Raw genomic sequence first — 23,349 nt, forward strand, 5'->3', positions numbered from 1 at the left:
TGCTCATAGACTCTCCCCAGGATCACCACTTTGATGACTTTCGTCGCCAATTTGACGTTTTGGATCTTCACTCATTGACCCCTAAGGCACAACTCAGTCTGGCCCAACTGTGAAGCAATCCTAGGACCTCACAGACCTGCATCATTGAGAGGTCTCTTTCTACCAGACAGAGTGACAGCATTCGCCCCTACTTGATGTCCACTTGCTGCTTGTGCCTAAAGAATCCAAAGTGCCTGAACTGAGCTTGATCCACTCGCATCTACATTCGACACCGGGTGTGACTCCATCAATTCACAATCCAGGTACTGTTGACCCAAAATTGCCAACTCAGTCCACTTGGTCAATAGAGATAGGTTAGTTCACAATTGCACCTGTTTTCACCATTGAAATATCCATTTTGTGGCTTGTAACTTACATAAAAACCCTGAAACTATGCTACTCTCCTTAGTCTGTCACGTCTTCTCTGTTCTTTATCCGGGTGCATGTTTGTTCACTATTTTCTATGTGCTCTATTGCAGAAGGTGTGTTTGATTAAAGTATGTATTTTATAGAACTTTCATTGGACATTCCCTTTATTTTGGACTGTGATGCTTTGCTATTCGGATCACTGCTGGTTCACCTTCACACCCCTCTTAAATTGATATACTTTCCTCTGCCCACATTAGCACAAAAGGCAAAGAAGCTGTATCTCTTAACTGTCTGTGTTTAATCTGTATGAACTTTATGATTGCATTTGTTTTTGGTTTGTAGAAGTGTGGAAGTGTGAGGGCTGTGTGGGCCATTCTACCTCTACTCATCCTTGTACTCCTGTGTAGCAGAATTCATGTGAGGGGTAACATTTAAATAAATACACAAATATGCTCTCTTTTTGCTATGTAAAACAGTGAACATTTCTCACTGCTGACAGTTTAGCATTTAGTAAGTGATGGTTACATTGGATCCTGCATAATTCACATATAGTCCATTAGCTCAGACTGCGGATCTGTGGCCATGCTTCAAATTCTAAACGGAAATGTTCTTGATAATTTGCCTCTTGTGAAAGACATAGACATTAAAAAGTTATTTTTTTTTAAAGTAAGTTTAGCCAACCAAATTCCATTTCATCCATTGTCCATTTCCATAGAATATGATCCTGATATCCAAAATCACTTTTCTCTCTGTTGATGTTGCAGAGTAGGGAAATGGCTCCACATAAGTGGGTCCAAACTCGCAATCTGAAGTGGGGGGGGGCGGGGGGCGTACTCATACTTGTATTTGAAAATCAAAAACCATTTGCCTATCTTGGTTGGGCGGACTGACACCCTGTGTGTTATACATTGATTTTCCCTAATTTTTATACTCAAACCACTATAATTCTGATGCAATAAATGTTGGCCTGCATTTAAATCACATGTGAATATTATAGAAATGAACAGCCCCATATTTACACAGGATGGCAAAATTATGTAAATATGTATTAATAAATGTCATACATGTCATGTTTCTATGTAACCCTTTTCTGGTACTAATACTTATTTTTGATACTGGAGAAAATAAAATGTGCCAGATTTGTTATTTTTTGTCTGAATCCAATTTGGTGTAAATGGTAATTGAAGAGAGCTTTAAACCACTGGCTGATGAGCGGCATCACGATCATAGAATTAATTGTTGATTACAAGTGACCTTGTCATATTTAGGATTACAATTAAGTTTAACAAGTAAATAGAATCATGAACTGTATATATGATATTTTGTGGTGACATCCCGTTCATGAAGTAAGGGGACCACCTTTGACTTTTTTAAATCACGTTTTAATCACAAAAATATTGCTTATTCTCCCACAATTGTGGGGTGAGACTGTATATTAGGGGTTGTTTAATTAGTGATGGCCACTTAGTGAAAAGGTCAGTATCTATCAAAATGTTCTTTTCACTTCTAATGACAAAAGCTGATAATAACCATTTTGCTTTCTTCCCAACACCACTAGGAGTTTACTTAAGCAACATGCCTAATTACACCACATTAGCACACTGACATCTTCAGCCTTTTTCCGGTGAGATCACATTTTGCTATGTACAAAACCAATGGAACACCATGGTCTGGATCACAATATCTAAACAGAAACAGTATTATCTAACATATACTTTGTCTACTGATTAGCCATTTCTGGATCACATATGGTGCTTGCTTCTACATAATTTTGGCTGTGCATATGTTGCACTACACGTGCAATTATTTTTCAAATATTAACAACAATGTAACTGTAAGGACGTGTTATGTGTTTGTATTATCCAAACAAGATACATATAGGATCTCATAATTTCCCTTTTCCATTTGATTGTTTCTTCAATTTTTGTATCATTGTTTTTGCTCCTTTTTTTCTACCTTTTGTTGTCTCCATCTCCCTTCTTCTCCTTTTTAATTGTTTTTTCTCCTCTTCTCTCTTTCTTTCTAACTTTCCTTTTTAAATGTCTTAGAGGGAAGAGCAATATAACTGAAAAGAAAAGAAAACATGTTCCACAAGTTCACAAGCTTTGGACAGGGGCTATGTCCACATTGCAGCCTCCATGGTTCCTATGCCTTCCAAGACCCAGTGTTGGGGTGATTGGAGGTGTGTGCTTGTCCAAAGAGAAATACAAACTACAAAAGCACTCTTTATAAACAAGAGTAAAGCAGTCATGAGTCGGAAAGTGTACCTGGTGACTCCACATATTCATCGGCACACGCTCTGTGTGCTGCAAATCGGCCAACCTACTTGAATCACAACGCATCCGCAAAGAGAGGACCCACAAACAATCATTTTCTTGTCATGTACCTGCCCTCTGGAACTCAATCCTGATGTCTGATCAGAAAGTCCCCACAATTCTCCAATTTCGCAAACCTCTCAAAAAAACGTGGTTCTTTCAACAACACCTGACCAAGGAATAATTCCAATGGACACACATACCGATGCACAGACCTCACTGTACTGCACTACTGTTAAATGATAGCAGCCAAAAGCTGGCTACTCACATGATGTACAGCACTCCAATGCTCGTGAGCTAGGTCCATGCTTTAAACAATAAAAATAAAAATAAATAGGTGAAAACATAGGAATCCTATGGTTGATGTATCGGAAAAGAATGATTTGCGGGAGCTATTTACTTTTTTAATGCACAGATTAGAACATTGAAGAGTAAAGGGGATTTTTAAGAATTGCTCTCTTCAATTTTACACTACCCCTTGCACATTTTTAAAATTGCATGCCAAGGACTCCAGATCACATAAGTGCTAACTGTGACGGTCCCCTGCATGCAGTTTGCACTTCATGGAACATTACCTCTGTGTTAATAATACCTAAGTGAGCACAGGCACGTTGTGAAATATTTGTAAAGCCAACATCATACACTTTAGTTTAAAACGGACTCCTCAAGTAAAGTAAATGTCTTAGAAGTGCTACAATTTGGGAAAAAAAAACACTGTCACTCTTCTCATGGAGTCCTCCCAAATACATTGCCCTGTATATGTATAGGCTAAAAGGGCACTTCAGTGTGCCATAAATGGTATATCTGTATATGCTGTATATGCTGGGTGATTGTGTGGTATAAAGAGTGGGAATAGGTGCTAATGACTCACAGCATTAGTAGCTGCTAAGATAACTTATTGGGTTAATGATCCTGCTTCTGACATCTGTATGTAATCAGAGGATCACAAGTTTCAATCTTTGTGGTTTGCTCCTGTCATCCTACTGTGCTGCATTGTGTACTTTTAGTAGCATACAGTTGCATTTGTTTACAGTGCCAACACGTGCATAATTTATTTAAAAATATGAACTCAGCTCGAACAACATCTGAAAATGTTACTACTCAATGAAGATTTTTTAAAAATCTTCTCTATAAATGTACCCAATAATACTGGCTGAGAACAAAAGCCATTGCACAATACGCCATTACAAGCTCATAACGAGATGGGTTACTTAGGTTCAAATTAATATTGCAAAGCATCTACTTGTCTGTCCCACAAAAAAGTTGGATTTTTATAACTGGCGATATTATTCAAACATTTTTAATGTTGTGATAACACGGCACAGGTGTTAACAGTAAAAGTTTTTTTTTTTTATGGAAACGTGTTGATTACATGACTCATATTATGAACATTGTATATTAAAAGGAACAACCGTAGGCCTAAAAAGAGATTCAGCAACTCAAATGACAGCACACGAATTATGCATTCACTTTTTCAGGACTTGCACTGGTCTGGAGAGAATGCACCATAACAACCCATACTGGTCATTACAGCTTGTGAAGGCTTTGGTCTATGTTTACAATGGTGAAAGTCCTACATAGGGTTATACAATAGCATGAATGAGTGAATGCTGCAACGTTATTGTATTAATAAGGGTAAAGATCACAACATATCAAACAACTAAGCATGCTCATGGACAAACATTAAGAAAGAGTGCTGAGAAACAAGCCCCACTACTCACTCTCATAATGAATCTTGAAGCCCCCATTGGAGCGGCTGTTGTCAGTGGTGAAGAGGAGATACAGGTAGTTGATGCTGCTGAAGAGGAACTGGGGGACCTGGGTTCCATTGTAAGATCCCAGCAGAGGCGAAAGAAGGTTCGGCCCATCATGGACTTCCAAAACATCATAATTCAGTTCAGTCTGAAATCTAATGCACATAAGAGGGATGCTTATTTTTTTTTCAGAAAAGACAAGCAAAGGCACCCGAAAAGTATGACACAATGTTCGCTCAACCCACAATTGCATGATATTTATATTTTAGACATGTTATTACTTGGACATGTGAAGCATTAAATATCCTAGCGTTAAAGACTGAGGGAGGGAACATTAGAGCAGGATAATGACCCGACACTGAGCAATGACCTGAGGCAAAGCCGGGGGGTCAAAAGTTGGGGAAGGGTCCTTACCCAAGTGATAAAGACAACGCCTAAGGTCCATAAGTCTAATAGCACATGGTGGTAATAGCAATACATGTTTTGAAGTTGAGAGATGAAATAAAAATATGACTTTAATAGTGAGTAATAGTGAGGAAATTAAATGTACTAACCTAGACAATTAAATGTGATTTTCTTGTAGTATTTAAATAAATGTGTCTTCATAAATTAAGCATTTAAATTACAAACTTGATTTTAATGGAGCAGGTTTAACATGGACATAGCTTATGGGCAATGCAAAATAAAGAGCACGGATCCTCTGTGATTAGGTGAGCATGTGCCAGCATTTAACATGGCAAACATATCAGACCAGACACATGATTCATTATGAGCATGGCCGTAATGGTCAATACAAGGGGTATTTAAAATAACACAATGTATTTTTAAAAACACCTAATTATGAGACGGAATCCTATTGGGCATATATGGCTTGGGGTACAGAGAAACCACTGTGTGAAGTAAATATGTCCTATTTACCCAACAGATTATGTTCTGTATACCCCATGGAGTAAAATAGCTCTTCCAATCTCATAAATAGAGGTTATTTTGCAAATAAGTTACTTAAGCAATTGTTATCATTACCAAAATAAATATAACAAGGTCCAATTTAATTAATGTCATACGTTTATATAAATGACTAATATGTTAATGCTAAAAACAGCTTTGCATGCTAACAAGTTTTTATCTTCTGTCGCCAGTAGGGCAACATACATTATCAAACAATGAGGAGACTTAGGGCAACATATGTTAATCCCTTTGTGCCAACCCCAAGACATCACCTCATTAGCAGCAGTGTACACATTGTTAACTGCTATGTTGACACATGGCCCTCTGCGTTGGTGCCAACGATTTATAATTTTCAGAATGGGCTATTGGAGCAAAGCCATAGACTACGCCTGGAACAGTGCTCACAGGTTGCACCATCCACTCCATGTGTGGGTATGTGCATCTCATGAACCTAAAATGAATGTACTCCTGAGCTCAGCTACAGTTCTTGGTAGTGTCATGGTCCATTTCATACATTCAAGGGTATAGCTGCACAATCACAATCTGTATGTGTGCACAAAGAGTCCCACAGCCGTCTATTTTTCTGATGCAGGATGATTAAATACTCCTGAGTCACTTACAAGGTACTTAACTGGTGGTATTCAGCTTACTTTGGGATTCAAATAAAATCCAAAATACTGAAAATATCTTATAATGCTTTACATGTTCCATTACAGAAATGCTACATTGTTTAACCGGCTCTCTGTCTGCACCAAGAAGAGAGCCCACATTCCAGTCTGTGTCTCTGCGGCATCTAACAACTCAGCCAAACTCTATAAAATCTGCAAGGAGATGGCCAATCCTGCTGCAGTCTCTACCTCTCCTGTGCCCTCCCAGACCCTCTGCATGGCCCTGGCTTCTCATTTCATCTCTAAAACACAAGACATCCTGTCCTCTCTCTCTTCCCCTCCCTATGACCCCTTCTACTCCCTCCTCTTCCTCCAGCCCGTCTTCAGCCACCTCTCCTCCCTCCTTCTCTGCCTTTCACCTGTTCTCCCCTGACAAGGTTTCTAGACAAGTCTGATCTGTGAAAGTCTTGTCATAGCAGAGTCACACCTATTCCTCCAAAACCATCAAGGACCAAATTGACACCCTGGCACCTGCTCTAGCTGACTTCTGCAACCACTCCTTCACCACTGGAGTCTTCCCTTTCCCCATGAAGTACTTCCTTGTGCACCCTCTTCTTAAGAAAACCCCTGCCAGCCCTTCCTGCTCGGCTAACTATCGCCCAATCTCCATCACTCCTTTCCTGGGCAAACTCCTGAAAAAGCTGCCCATCTCCCAGCTTAATCTTCACTTTTAGGCTGATGGTTGTCCCTGTGACCACAAGTCTGGCTTCAGAGCTGCCAGACGCATGGAAACTGCTCTTCTGAACATCTGTGAAGACCTGCTCTCCAACCTTGATTCCAACACCCCCTGTGTCATCATCTTACTTGATCTCTCTTCTGCTTTTGACACGGTCAACCATGCCATCTTGCTCAACTGTCTCCGTGATAACCTGGGTATCACCGATTATGCCCTGGCATGCCTGACTTCTTTCCTCTCCGATCCTCCCACCCAAGTCCAACTTGGGTCCTTCCTCTCCTCTATCTCTACCTGTGGTGTTCCCCAGAAGTCTAACCTCTCTCCCTGGCTGTTCAACCAATACATGGCACTTCTTGCCCACCGCATTGCCGCTCTCTGTCCCAGCTTTCAGTGCAATGAGGATGACACTCAACTAATTTTCAGGCTCCCTTCCGCCACCTCTTCTCCTTCTCTCATCTCTGACTGTCTGCTATCCAGGAGTGGTGTGCCGCCAATGATCTCTGCCTTAATGCCAATAAGACAGAGATTCTCCTGATTGGCACTCCTGCTCCATCCTTTCCTTTCGCTCTCTGGGGGGCCTTTCTTGGCCCTCTTCCTGCTCCCACCTGTGAGGCTAAAAACCTCAGGGTCATCTTCGACTCCACACTTTCCTTCTCTCCACACATCTCTGACGTCTCTAAGAAGTCACACTACCAGCTGCACCTCCTCAGAGGTAATCCTCCTTTACTCTCCTTCCCCCAGAAGCTCACTGTCTCTATAGCTCTGGTTCTCTCTAGGATGGACTACTTCAACAGACTCTTTCTAAAACTGCCTGCCTTTACTCTCTGCCCTTTGCAACTCATCCAGAACAGGACTGCAAGACTTGTCCTTGGCCTCAAACCCAGGGATTGTATCTCTCTAGGATGGAAATCTCTGCACTGGCTCCCAGTGGCAGCGAGGATTAAGTTCAAAACCCTCTGAAATGTCCAAGGCCTTTCGGGGCCTCAATACTTTTAACTCTCTCTTTCCAAATGTCTTCCATCTTTAGCTCTTCGCTCATCCGCCTCCAATTCCCTCAGGGTCAGTTTCTTCTGCTGGGGCCTCCCTCTGGAACAGCCTCCCTGCCTCTCTGAAACTTGGGGAGAACCATCTACAGTTCCAGAAACACGTCAAGACCTTCCTCTTTGGTTCTGCTTTCTCTCCTCCTCTCCCCTGCTGATCCCCTGGCTAAAACTGAAACTACATTGGCTACCCTCTGATCTGAGGCCCAGGTCCCCTCCCCGCCAGTTGCATTCCTATTCTGCCCCACCAGCAACTCTTGCACTAGGGACTGTTTCTGTATCCCCACAACTTTTTACCAGCACTTGTTTGTTTGTTTGTTTGTTTGTTTTATTGATTTATACTTGATCTCTCTTCTGCCTTTGACACGGTCATCCATGTCATCCTGCTCAACCGTCTCTGTGATAACCTGGGTATCACCGATCAGGCCCTGAAGTGGCTGACTTCATTCCTCTCTGATTGACCCTCCCAGGTCCAACTTGGGTCCTTTCTCTAATATATCTCTATATCTGCCTGTAGTGTTCCCCAGGGGTCTAACCTCTCTCTCTGGCTGTTCAACCAATACCTGGCACTTCTAGCACTTGATACCGGATATCTGCACTTACCCTTGCACATGCCACTTGCTGGCCGCACGCTATTTATTATTGTCTTATTTATTTTACTGTTTCCTATGTACTGCACTGCCCCTCCCTCTTTCCCCCACACTTTTCCCATACTTGCCAACATTCAGTCACCAAAAAGAGGTAGGATTTTTCAAGTTTCAAAAATAGTAAGTAGCAGAATGATGACATCAAATGAAATGACTTCACAGAGATATGACACTGATCAGAGCTCAAAAAGTGTTTGTCTTACTCATATGTTCTGATCCATCTTGAGAAGTCACATAACCAAATGAGTGAGCTGTGAGATTACCATGTTTTAAATGTTTGTCTGGAATATGTGAGAGCTATTGAGTGTAGTGATGGGGCTACATCCAAGGGCCATTGGGGGAGCAGGTGCTCACTTCTGAGATTTTTTTTTAAATAATGTGATAAAATGGTGTATTTTCTAGCTCACTATTTATGGAAAATAGGGTAAAAGCCACACAGTGTGCAACTGGTTTTGTATAATAGCACATGAAAAAAATGCAATTGATGCTGTCAACAGTGCACAGGAGCTTTTTCCAACACATTCTCATGATGCTTTTGCCTCTCAAATACAGCACTATGCAAAACATTTTCATGCTGGTTGTGCCCATGCGTATGCATGCAGACTGCACCAATACATGCCATTATTACCAATTATTTCTGTTGGATATGCCAGCCAAAAATGCCATGCCGCCATGAGAAAATATGTCCAGACTAGCTGCACTAATGTATGCCAGTGTAGCCATGCAATAGCACTTAATGATATTTGATTTACCCTTGATGCCTACAAAATGCAATGCTACACTAATCATATATGGCCAAACCAGTGCCATCAATGGAGGTCAGTTTAGCCATGTAATAACCCTTGTTTACTTTACCCTTGATGCACAGTAGCCATGTACCAAAAATAGTATATTCAAACTGGCTGCACCAATGAAGGCTAATCTTGCTATGTGAGAGCACCCACCATGTTTGCTTTACCTTTGATTCCCATTAAAAAATAAAATGCCAGAGTAAGAAAGTATAGTTAGACTGGCTGCATCCAAGTATGCCATTCTAGCTATGTAAAAGTATTCATCATGTTTGCTTTAACCTTTCCCAGTAAAACATACAACACCACAGTAAGAACATATAGATGAACTGGCTGCACCAAATAATGTCAGTCTAGCTATGTAATATACAATGCCAAAGTAAGAAAGTAATTCTGGATCTGCTGTACCCAGGTATGCCAGTCTAGCCTTGTAATAGCACTCATCAGTGGAGCAGGGCAGACACACGCACACACAAAAAAACACACATACACACACACACACGTTCATATACACAGCGTACACTCATTCACCTGTTCATGCATACAGCACTTAGACAACTCCTTGCAGGCACGCTCATTTAAAAACAAACACTCACACATGCATACATATAAACACATTAAACAACATACCCATAAACATTTACATTTGACTTACCTCCTGCTCGCACCTTCAGCATGCCAACACCATCCATGACCATCATCCACCTCACGCAGAGCGCACTGGCTGACTGAAGAGGAGGGATTTTCTCTCCCGTTACTCAGAGCCTCCAACTCTAGTAGTACAATGATGAGAGGCACTGGGGCTGACCTTCCTACACACCACCAGCCTCTTATCATTGTGCTCTGCACATTTGGGCACCACATTGAAAAAAGAAAAACTTAGCAGGGGTATCCACCCCTGCTCAGAGGCAGGCAGCACAGTCCCCTTGCATGCAACAGACTAGTTGGACTTCCACTCAAGTGAGGAGGCAGATGGATATGGGCCGCAAATGGTTAGGTGGCATTGTAAGTGCTGCCTAAATGTCGAAACTATTGGCATTGGCAGTGCAGATAACAGAGAGATGGTGTGTGAGTAGGGTCACAGAGCCTGTGTTTCACCTTTTATTCAGCCTTTGACTACTCATGGCCATGCCTACCCACTTCCTGCCCCTCCCGGGATCATATTACTAAGCATTCTCCTAAAAGGTAATGGCTTTTTTGCAGCTCAAAACAAGTGCCTTGTGCAATGAAAATGACTCAACAAAGCGTGCCTTAAGACACTTGATATGTATGCAAATGTGTGTTTTTGCATCTGTTCCCGGCACTGTATTCCTATCAAAACATGCATTGGCAACAGTAACATTTTTGGTTTGTGTATAGTAATTATGTATGCATGTACTAGGCACTGCCATCATATGCCTAAGTAATCACAACATTCCCAGCTTTTGTCATCTGTGGAGGGGCCATTGTAGTATTGCCTGGAAAACTCCTATCCAATGTCTACACAAAACCCAAAACTGTTGACTTTACCAGTGCTTGTTTTTTAAACTTTATTTAAAAGTACATAATTTAAATACACATAGAAGAAAAAGAACAGTTGCAACTACATACTGTTTTGCCAAACAGCCTAAAACAATAAACACCACAAACCTTACACCCCATTGCTCAGTGAACAAAGGTAAAAAATTAATAAAGCAAGAAAAGAAAAGGAAACTGACAGAGGTCTAGGTTAAATAACTTACAAATACACTGAATAAACAATAGTACATAGCAGGATATAGGTCACTCGGAGGGGCGCAATATAGCAGATTGATCACAGAACTGGCCCGGTGGTCAGCAGCAGAGACGGAGGCCTGGAGTGCAGGAAATATTGGACGGGATGAAGACATAAACGACACATACGAGGCATGGAAGGCCCTGATAAGAGACATGTTCCTCCCAACAGACGATAAACCTCCATGAAATTGCACTGAAAGCATCACACATGAACAACAAAGCAAATAGAGGAAATAGAATAACCCCCTCCCCGGAACAAGAACTCTCAACATGAACACCATACTTATTACATTGCCTTAATACACATAAGAAATACAGAAACCAAGACCTAAAAAAAGAAGAAAGAGACAGTCACTGTTTAATTGTTGTTTATTAGTTAACTGTTACTAACCATCTCAACTACAAATGCCATATTATGACAAAATAACACTGTTTGTGAACATACAAATGCAAATAAAAATGTTTTTTTAAAAATAGCAGGATATACAGGACATGGGGGTGGGGGGCTATTAATTAAACCAAACATCTTACTACAGAGGATATTTACAGGGCATTTATCCCACTGTGGTCAGCCTTAACCTCATGAACAATCCCTAATATTCAGTTTCAAACATACCACTGTCAATCTCTTCATACACGTTGCACACTGAAACACATGCATCTTCATCTATCCATTCACAAACTAACCCAGAAGCGGGTAGGTGTACAGACACAAATTTGACAGTCAATAAAATCTCAACTATGTGATAGCCATGCATGATGTCCCCCGCCCCTAAAACTGTAGTCTGCACTGTCAAAAGTGCTTCTTAGAAACATGATGTTGCCTTGATCTTAAAATGCTTAGCAGGGGGCATGGTAAAGAGGCACAAAACAAGAATATTAAAACAAACAAGAAGATCATAAAGTGAGTAGTTAATGAGCAGAAAAATATTAACTACTGACTCACAGAAATACAGAAAACAAATGTAAACAAAATAAAATATGCCAAAGGTCGTCCATCCTTGAAAGACCAATGCACTTACTTTTACTCCTTAGGTTTAAGAATAACAAACCAGCAATTAATTGTAAAAAAAGACATTTGAAAAATTAAGTGCAAGTTCTTTCAGCTCCTTAGGTCACTTCAAAACTGCAAACGGAAATATTTTAAAGCATGGCACACACTTTTCCTGATGACCGAATCTGGCAGATCAGTCTCAGAGGCGGCATACACCAACATCATCCATAAAAATAAAATACCTGCGTGCGCACACCATTCCGAACCCCAGCAAAATAGTGTGCCTCACCTGGCAATCCCAGGCCGCACCCCAGAAATAACATGTGCCCTCCCTCGCAAGTCCAGGCAGCACCCCACTGAAATCTGGCACCTCACCTCACAATACCAGTCTGCACCCCAAGGAAAACACATGCCCTCCATTCGCAAGGCCAACCTGAACCCCAGGAAATTGCTTGTCCTCCCTCACAAGACCTGCCCACACCGCTGCGATAAGGTGGGAACCCCTTTAGGTGTAGGCTACACCCCTTACACAAATGTGAGTCCCCTACACCCTCGGCACCCATCCTGTCCACATACCCCCCTACTGCACATCAACCACTGAAGTCCAGACACCACCCGCATCACCTGCAACAACCCCCACAGTTAGCCCCCTCCAGCCTGGACACACCCCACAGACAGCCCCCTGCAGACTGGACACCACCCCCAGGCAGCCCACTCCAGAATGAACACCACACCCAGCCCCCTCACCTGTGACAGCCCCCACAGGAAGCCCCCTCCAGACTGGACACCCCCCCGCAGGCTGTCCCCTCCAGACTGGACACCACCCAAAGGCAGCCCCCTCCAGACTGGACAGCCCCACAGGCATCCCCCTCCAGACTGGACACCTCTCCCAAGCCCCCTCATATAATCCCATATAATTCTAAAACAGGTAATCCAAAAAACTCCTCTCAGATCAAGTCATGCTCACGCGTTGCAGATTCAAATGTATCCATCTTCAGGGCAGGAGGTGTTTTGTTTCCTGATATTATATGGGTGTGTTCATAGTATTTTTGTATTAGCCTAAAGCATAATAAATACACTGTTTTAGTTCAACTATTCCAATATGTGAGTATGTATGTGAGTCTTCATAGATCTAAAAGGTACAGATCTTATTTCACTAGGCCAAGTAGCCAGATATTGTTCTGGAGTCCTACCTGTGTAATGAAAGAATAGTTTCACTCTCTTCAGCAAAACTATAATATAGTGTGGATTTACAGTAATGCATATTTAGGGGAAGAGAAAAATGACTTACTCGGAAGTGCTATTACCGCCGCATTTAATGATCCGCCAGATTATGGCTTTGGTGGATTTCCCCTTAGCTCTGAGCTGGAGGGAAATCTGCTGCAAAATTGCCGATTTTCGGCGCGATTACCGCCGGCGGTAATAGCGTGAATTTTTCCAATTGGGCCCTATTGGGAATGAGGAATTCCTGAATTGGCCCAATGGGGAATGGACATTAACCATTCCGCCAAACCCGTGATCCGGTGCTAATAGCGCCGGGGGTTTGGCGGTAGGGCTATTAGCTCCGGCGCTAATTGCGCCAGCGTTACCACCCTACTCATGATGAGGCCCAGTGTAATCTAGCACAGATAAAGAATGATTATTCTATGTGGTGATGTATCTCCTTAATCACTAAGAAGGAGAATTGTGGCGTTCAGAAGCACAAATGACCGTCTCCAAAAGGATCAACAAATGGGTGATAGAGATATATATCTCACGGACCACAGGAGTGAGGTTACTACGTAACAGGATACGAGTCGGGTGTTAGGAAGATAAGGATCTCACGCACCACAGAGGTTGTGTTGCTGCTTCTCCTTGTATGGATTGGCAATGTATGTGAGATTATGGGAACTTTTTTGCAGATCTGCACAGCATGTATAGATCTAGCAGCAGACATATACGGTATAGGACACAAGTGCATTTGTTACGTGTTATTGTGAAACATCTACATCACTTACTTCAGTATACACAGTGCGGGATCGGAGCAGGCCGTCTACATGACTTGCGGTACAATCCCATACTGTGTATATAGTTTCCATGGCAGTGGCACACACGCGCGCAGGTGCCATGTCCTCAATACGTCATCTTGTTATGAGTATAAGCTGTATCGGACCTTCTAACATGAGCAGGTGCGTTACTTGTTTCGCGCTTCACTGGATTTCGCAGGTTGAGGCAAAAAATAATAAGCAGAATCGCCAGTAGCTGGCTGGCGGTCACTATTTGTATGTTGTATAGTGAAAATAAATAAAAATAAACAATCTGGCAAGTGTTTCTATACTGTGGCTGATAAGCATAGACTCAGTTCAATTTAACTTAATTTAGAGTAAGATAAAATAAAAAATAAAAAGTAAAAAGTAAAAATAAAGAATGAGTTTAGTTCAATGCGAGCCAGGAATGGGGCAGAGTCGCAGATGTAAATCTACAGGGTGCCCATGCCTGCGCCTGGTAGGCGGTAATAGTCTAATGGCCTAGCAGCCATTCAGTCCCTGAGTAATTAACTAAAGAGATGAGGTGTATGGACGTGTGGTGGAATATTGAGGAGAGGGACTAAAAGGGGAAGATGTCTCCTAGTCCAGGACAATTGCATGTAGACCCCAGTCAATTGACTAGAATCTATGGTAGTCTGTGGAGAATCACCTCCCAGCACTAAATAGTAAATACAGTAGTGAATGGGTCCAGAGCTTAATCTTTGTGTTATGGGGGATCTCGTCCTCAAGAGCAAATATTATTGTCAATGTGTCAATCTTGCAACATCACAACTCACGGGTGTCTGCCCGCTCACAGTCTATAGTAGCGCTGTGTTTCTAGTAGTTAGTTCTCGTAGGTGTACCTACTCACAATCTAATCAGCTAGACTATGATGACTTAATACAGTTCTCAAACAAAGCACATGAGATTGAAATCACAATTCATGGCCCTAGGGCTAAGAGAGTCGAGTAGATCAATCCATTGGATCTCTCTTTGTAATAGTCTTTTGTGGATAACTCCCTCTTTTTCTCCCACTTTGATTTGTTTTAAGATGATACATTTGAGTTGGGCAATAGAGTTTCTCGCTTCTTCACAATGCATGGCAACAGGTGACTTCAGATTATTTGTTTGTATACTTGACTTGTGCTCTGTCCATCTGGTCTTAGCTTTCTCATTGTGATGCCCATTTAATCCAGGCCACATGGGCACTTCAAGGCATAAACCATGTTTGATGAATCACAGGTACAGGAGTGGTTTAACAAAATTGGTTTTCCTGATTGGGGATGTGTAATAATATTGCTTGGCAGTATGTTGCTACAGTGTTGGCAGTTATAGCAGGGTTGTGCACCCTTATGTTTGATCTTTCTTGTCTGCGTAGCTGGGATCTCTGCTCTTGTGAGACTGTTGTATAATGCTTTGCTATTTCTGTAGGCAAAGATGGGTGGTTACTGAAAGAGTGACTGAAGTTGGGGGTCCATTTGAAGCATTGTCCAGTTCCTCTGTATGATCTTCTTGATCTTTTTGCTCTGAGTAGAATGGGTGGTTACGTACACCATGGATTCACTCTTTTTTTTGCTGTTTCGGTGTCAGTTTCTCCATCTATGGCTTCAACTTTCCCAGCTATGTTTGCAATGAGCGTAAGGTTGTAATGCCTTTCATGAAATTTTCTTTGGAGGGATACTGATTGTCGTTCGTACTCCTCCTTCCCCTTCTCTGAGATGTTTCTTCTGTATCTGAGAAACTGGCTCAGTGGTACGCTGTCGATGGTACGGTGTGGGGGAAAGCTAGAAGTTAGCAGGGCACTTTTTGGGACTCATTACGACCCTGGCGCTGACGGAATGAAGGGGGCCAGTACGGGACCGGCCCCTTTCATTCCGTTAGGGCCGATTACGAGGTTCCCTTTGTGGATTTACCCGACGTGACGTCTTTTCCCGGAAGGGGAAGAGGGAGGTAACAACGGGACACTTGTAATGTGCCCTTTGTTACCTCCCTCCCCATTCCCATTGAGCCCTATAGGGGCTCAAATGGGAATGGGGAATGATTCCTGCAAGGAGGACTTACCGGGTCCTCCTATGTCGGAAAGACCCGGTAAGTCCCCATTGCAGGAACCCAGTAATGGAGCCCGGTTTGGAGGCAGCCATGGAGCTAATAGCTCCATGGCTGCCTCCAAACTCGTATTGAGGCCCCTCCTGTCTGTGGGTTTGGGAAAGATCCTGGTCGCCAGATCATGTCCTTTGTTGTAGATTTCCACATCCAGGAAATGAATCACCGATTTGCTGATTTGGGTGGTAAACTTAATCCTTGGGTGCATCTCTTTCATCATGCTGAAAAATTCTTCTAGTTCATCTTTAGGTCCCCTCCAAAAGCACCAGTTACAAGCCACACCCATGAGAACATTGATAAAAACACATTTTTGGATGCTGTGCTGTGTATCAGCACATTACATTTAGCGATGTTAGTATTTTCACATGCATGTACCATGCATGCTGCACCATGGTGTTTGCAGATTCAAGTTGACTGCACCTGGGTGCATGGTACTGCTGCATTCAATTGAATGCAGTATTTGACCAATTGTATGCTGTCACAATAAAGTCTGCATTGACAATGCACTTTTTGTTTGCATCCTACATTTAGCATGCATTTATCCTTGTTTGCTCTATCACATTGCTTTGTGTTTTCTACTTATGTCTTCCATGGCAATTGCCTCAGTGCCAGCCTTTCATTCTGACATCGACCTCTGTGAATTGATGCAGCAAGCATGATCCTGCCAGGAGTGCAAGAGTCATTTGTGTGCTTGTATTCGTGTGCTTTGCATCATGGCTGAACAAAATGTGCAGGGAACGTGCAAACACATCCGCTATATCTTCTGCCCCTACACCTTTACAGTCCCTTTGAAATACACTTGCCTCTCACTTCTTTTCAAAAACAATGGACAGACTGAACATCCTTGTCAACACAACTCTCCCCTCTCTCCCCCTATTACCACTCACTCTCCTCCTTCTACCTTCTACTCCTTCACTCCTGTCTCCCTTGATGAAGCCATCAGAGTTGGCAACTCCATGAAGGTGTCTTCAAAACAGGTTGTCCCATGCTCATAGCGAACAATCAAGGGCAACATCTCCTCTCTTGCCCCTGCTCTTGCTGATCTCTGCTGCTACTCCTTTGCTACTGGTTCTTTTCCATCCTCCCTCAATCACTCCCTTGTGCGCCCCATCCTTACAATACCATCTGTAGACCCTTCCAGCCCAGCCAAGCTACCACCCCATTTCCATCACCCACATCCTAGGAAAACTGCTCACGAGGTTGGACCACCCCCAACTAAACACCCATACTGAACTGTTTGACGGTCTAAATGACCACCAGTATGGACTCCAAGCTTCCTGAGCCATGGACACTGCACTCCTGAACCCCCGTGACAAAATACTTGCATCCCTCAATTCAAAATCCACTGCTTTCCTCATCCTCCTTGATCTCTCTTCTGCATTTGACACAGTGAACCATTCCATCCTCCTAATGAGTATCCATGTTAGAGTTGGTATCTCGGAGTGGGCACTGGACTGGCTTGCACCTTCCTTCATTCCTGACTGCCTCTCCACCATCCAGCATGGTGCACTGTAAATGACCTCTTCTTCAATGCCAGTAAAACATAGAGGATCCCCTGTACCCTACTTCTTCCCTTAACTCTGGACTTCCTCCATGGGCTACCACCCTGTCCCCTCCTCTGAAGCCAGGATTCTTGGAGTCATCTTCGCCTAACAAGTGAACAATACATAAATGAATATATAAATGGGCTTCCATGACTGTGATCAGCGCACTGTCACAATGCTAGACCGGTGGTGGCATGCCTTGTCATGTCATTGTTACTCTTCCAGGGATATCCCTGATTTGTTGTCTGCTCAATTATCTGCATTTTTATTTAATTAGTTTTATTTGATTTATTGCCATTTGTAGAATGTGCCTAACCCGGAGGTATGTGGGTGTTTGTTACAGTACATAGGTGAAACAGTCAATCGGCATATTGCATGACATGGATCAGCAGGCATAATTCAATATAGCAATGAGCGAGATGATGCAGCTTGATGGAGTGAAGCTACGGGTCTTGTGTAAAGAGCCAGGTTTTCTTTTTTTGTGGAAGGAGTATAGCTAATGGTCAGTTATGAGTGAGAGGACTAAGGCATCCCATTGTTTGTCCACCAGTACTGGGAAGCTGCAGCCTCCTGCTTTAGCTCATTTGAATTTAGATATAGTGAGTAGGTGGGAGGTGATGGCTCGGTGGTTCTCTCAGAGGGGGGTTTGGTAATTGTATTGGTAGGGTATTTTGGGGCTGTGTTAGCGATGCACTTGTGTGTGATGGAGAGGGTCTTAAATTTGATGTGGTTTATGATGGGTAGCTGATGGGCCAGGGGACCACTACAGCTGGGATAGTGCGCAGTATCAATATCCTTTAACTTTACACATTGGATGGTTTTAGTGCCAAAGAGGCGATTTAATTAAGTAGCTGGCATGGCTGTAGTGGTTTCCTCACTCTTCAATGTTTTTTTTTTGGAAACACTAAAATAAATGTCTTTTTTGTTTTAAGGGATGCACACAAATGTGCACTTCCAATGGCACTTTCCCAGGGTGGTTTTGTGAGCACAGTGATTTAGCCCATTGTCAGCATTGAACGGCACCTGGGATTTGGTGGGATTGACTGTACTCCACAGGGGAAGGATTGAATGTGAAATAAAATTGCACAAGCAAGGTGCGTGCAACCTCTTCACGTGCCCTTTGCCCAGCCATATTCAAGCTGTGTGCCTTTGTTTGTGGATAGGGTGCCACCAACGTGTCCACCGGGACACCATGCTGTGTTGCAACATTGTGCTGTCACATGCTGCCCTAATGATCCTGAGACTACTGGTGGTGCATATAGCAACACACCAGCATAGTGGTTAAGGGAACGGACACGTGACTTGAGCACTCTGGATATGCGCTTTTCTATGCCCTGAGTCAATATGGGCAGTGTTGTACCCTAACTGGGCAGGTGCTTTGGAGTTGCATATGGGCATCATCATGTATGTGCTCAGAGGATAGGTCCTATCCCCTGTAGAGGTGAGAATGGTTGTCATTGTCATTTGTCGACAGTATCTATTGGTCTGTGTGCAACATGCATGCATGTGCATGTCCATTCATACTCACCAATGAGCCGTGTGCTGCCATTCTTCCCAGCTTCCAGGGCCTAGTGTAGCAGGGACATCTTGAAGATGTAACTATCATTGGTGCTGCCAGGATAGTTGGCACACACTTCAGTAATTATGCTCTTGGCATCATACACTACCTGAACAAATGGGAGAGAAGGACTGATTCTCCATGATCTTCAACTACTTATCAAACTTTGGAAAGGAACTAAATGCATCAGCAACTTAAAAACTAAGGATTTATGCTGAAGCATAAACTAATACTGAAGAGAAAAAAAGTTAATGTTATCTAAAATACCATTCACGTCCTGAAGAGCCACATGTTCAGTGGTGAAACACGTGTTGAGGTTATCTTACTTTCATAATGGACACATGTAAAATAATTATATTATTATATTGTACAGATATAGAAAATCTATGAGATATTATACAACTGAGAACTATATTATAACACATATGCGCAAAAATGAAACATTGAATACTTTATCATCCTTTATGCATGAATAACGAATATCAACGTTTTCAGTGTTTGATATAGTGCCATGGTTTACGGTTGCGGTAATGTGCTCTGTTGCTGGAGGTGGATATAGAGCAACACGTGTGCAATCAATGGCACATAGCACTTTTAGGAAGTGTGCCACCCCATCAAAATTCTGGACCACAGCTTGCCTTTTTGCCAGTGTTCTGGGCATATAGATATGCCGGAGAACAGAAGGACGTGCAGTTATGGTAGCCAACACCTGGTGTAAGCAGCGTGACTGCGTGGTTTGGAGATGCCACTGACTATGCCGGTGGTCCACTGGAATGACCCAGAGGCTAAGAAATGCAGAACAGTGAGTACCTTTTGCAAGGGGCTCAGTGCTTGGGAGCACATGGTGGGTGATGTGAGGTCATCTTCCGAATTTGTGACCAGGATGATATGGTGGGGGAACCTATGCCTGCCATAGACCTGGTCATCAGGCATCCCAAAAAGGCTGGCCCTTGGGTGGAAGATCCGGGCGCTGGACACCCACCTCCTCCCACGGTGTCCCAGGATGACTGCTGCAACAAATGGTGCATTCATTGTGGCTGTATATGATGCGTTTGTTGATCGTGCATTCTTTGTATGCATTTGTTAGTGTGTGCATTGATGTTTACACCTGCTATCGCATATCTTAGGTGTTTCTGGATTTGTGTGTCGTTTTTTTACGCAACTGCGTTCCCTGTTCAACTCCATGAATACATGTGTTTTGCGCGCTTATGTGCGGTGCGATTGTTTGACGGTGGAATGTCCTTTGTAATGCCCACATTTTCGTTTGTTCTTCCTCATTCCACATATTCTGCCCCCTTTTTAGGTGGCTGTGCTGTGGCTGTGCTGGCCCGGCAAGCCCTTCCATTGGAGTCTCACAAGGCGTTCATCAGCTCCCAGTGATGTATTGGACCGGCGTGGTTTCCTCACAAGTCCTTGTTAAGCCCTGCCCATTGTGCCCCATGAGTCAATGAACAGGGATTTGCACGCAATTTCTCGCACAAGTCCTGTTTTTTCCGTGCAGATTTTTGCATGAATGGGGCCCTAAATGTTTGACAATCCCATGTTAACATGTATCTGCTATCATGTGGTTAATTCCCCTGCATAACGTAAGGGTAAGAGTTAGGATTTTCCAAGGTATATGTCACTACTACAAATGGAATGGTCTTTGAGGAGTGACCCATATATCATCTGTGCCTCACAACAGCCATGAATGACCTCAGCAGTTTAAGGATTTCTTGTCAGAAGGCTTGGAGCAGTAGATCACCCTTTAATTTAATGCACAAGGGCACACACAGACTCTGATTTACACCTCACTTACACCTCACTTACTGCGAATAAATCAGGTGTACGTCAGAGGTAATCGGTGTAACTAGTGAATTTGGCAGAATTATTGCTCCCCTGCTTTCTTTGTGTTCCTGTCTGGTTGCGTCTGATTGTATGAGTATGAGTTTGAAATGTGTCTACAGTTTTAAAATAATAATAATAATTGATGAAGCCGCCTCATATAAGGGCACTATCGATTCTGTCTTCAAGGAGTCTCTAAGAACGGTTGTGTTTAAAGCGGTTTGGGCCTCATTACAAGTTTGCCGGTCCGGTAACTACAGTACCGGTAAGCTTGCCGGTAATGTAGTTACCGGACCGGCATACTACAAATTCTGCTCGTGGTGCCTTTTCTCCCGCCAGGTCTGACCTGGCAGGTGGAACAGCACCTGCGAGCAGAGCATGTTGGATGCACCGGCACCATTCTGAATGGTGCCGGTGCATCCGAACTCCCCATTCATTCCCATTGAGCCCTAGGGTTTCTATGGAAATGGGGAGCATTTAATTCCGGCGCCAATGAATGGGCAATTATCGGGTCTGGCTGGGCCCTAATGACCTGGTAATTGCCCATTGGCGGGTGCCGGAAAAAATTGCAAGTTTGGCAGCAGCCTGCAAGTTTTACCGGCAAGGCGACCGCCAGACTTGTAATGAGGCTGAATTGTCTTTTTATCAAATATATTCAGGAGCATCCCTTCAATGAGACTTTAGAAGTGAACATCGGGAAAATAGTCGGACATCGGTTAAAGCACCCAGGTAAAAATCCTTTCTTGCGGCTATATGATGAAACCAACAAGTGACGTTGACAACGTACCAAATGCCCGGCGTGTTGTATTAAGCTGATTTCTCAAGCAGAGTCCCTGAAATTCGATGGCGTTATTTTGTAATGCCATTTCTATTTTGATAGGTCTCTTAGGGAGATTAAGTGAGCATTGTCATATGCTAGCCATAAGGCCATGTCAGATCCCCATGCCAAGATCATGAATCAGGATTAAAGATGATGTGATTATTGGTTGTAATTAGAGTTTTGATGAGTGTCTTTCCATATCAGACATTGGGTTTGGTTGTCATATATTAAGTCTGGGTTCACAAGAATGTCCATAAGAACAGCGACGCATTTGATGCAAGGTATGCCATCGTTACAAAGTGATAACACTAACCTTTATTCAGATTGCAGCTTGCAAAGCGATCCTGGCTGAGGAGAATCCATTTAGTTAAAGAGGCCCTACAAGAGCCTTTCTGTAACAGTAATAACATTTTAGTTCCTCATTTATCATCTGACAGTGCTAAATTGGTGGCAGAAACTGCTGAGTCAGTACTTTGGGGACACAATCATTTAACTGTGATGGTCATTTATCACATTACAATATAGTGCGCCAAGTTTCTCCATGAAAATGCTGCACAAAACAGCCTGGGTAATGAGGGGATTACTTCATGCTTGCGGACGGAAGCGCGTAATGGCAGTGTGTTCCGCCAAAGCTTGTACAAGGAAACATATGCAGGTCGTGTGCAAGGGTTATGGCATCTCAGGTAAAATGCTAGTTTGCTGGTCTTTCATACCTTGCAATGGGGGTCGTTTTCTGCTTCTAGAACAATCTACCAACTAGTTCATGAAAAATCGGTATACTTTCAAAGACACTTTTGCTCACTAAAAACAGGCAAATAATCACAAAAATACATGTGGGGAGCAAAACACTCCTAGCAAAAAATAGGAAGCAATGGGAGAACTTTCATCCACCGAAATGTGCTAATCAGTGGTACGAGGAAACCAGTGCCTGTGGAAGTACATCTAATCTTATGCCTTCTGGATAGGAATAGGAACCTTGATATTACCCGGGGATCGAACCTGTGGTGGTCCGTGTTCTCTTGCTTCCTAAGCGAGCACGTTGCCCCCGCGCTATCCTCCCCCAAATCATTGTAAAAGTGTGGAAGTGTAAGGTGCAAAGAAAGAACGCAGAACAATTATCAGTTTTAGCATCAAAATATAAGTTACAACACCTAAAAATGAACCCTTTGGGAAAACATCATTTAACTGACAACTTCAAAAACACAAAACAGCTACTTCAAAATGATATTCGAGACCTGGAGGCCTTATTTACAAAGCATTTTTAAATGGGACTGTTAATAAACAGTCTAATACAGTATTTGCAAAGTTTGTTTATTTCATATTGGCACTCACTGCATCACCACAGTCATTATTTCATGAGAGTGACCATCACTTAACTAATGCACCTTGTTGAATCCACTTTTTAAATGAACAAAGAGAAAAAAGTGTTTCTTTTAAGACCTCCTCTTTGGATCGAGCATATAACTGTCACTCTCACAAAGGACCATGGGCCTCATTACAC

The 23,349-nt window shown here is 42.9% G+C and overlaps 1 protein-coding gene across 5 annotated transcripts in view; it reads right to left on the reverse strand.

Annotated features, from left to right (window-relative positions):
• CSMD3 (CUB and Sushi multiple domains 3) overlaps nt 1-23,349 on the reverse strand; it is a 3,270,409-nt gene that overhangs the window by 1,496,355 nt on the left and 1,750,705 nt on the right. For all 5 annotated transcript variants that reach the window (XM_069621531.1, XM_069621530.1, XM_069621528.1 and 2 more), the window contains one exon: nt 4,445-4,632. In XM_069621531.1, the coding sequence (XP_069477632.1) occupies nt 4,445-4,632 (188 nt within the window). The remainder of the gene's footprint in view (nt 1-4,444; nt 4,633-23,349) is intronic.

Source organism: Ambystoma mexicanum, chromosome 5q, assembly GCF_040938575.1.
Source record: "Ambystoma mexicanum isolate Mex_15411 chromosome 5q, UKY_AmexF1_1, whole genome shotgun sequence".
Lineage (NCBI taxonomy): Eukaryota > Metazoa > Chordata > Amphibia > Caudata > Ambystomatidae > Ambystoma > Ambystoma mexicanum.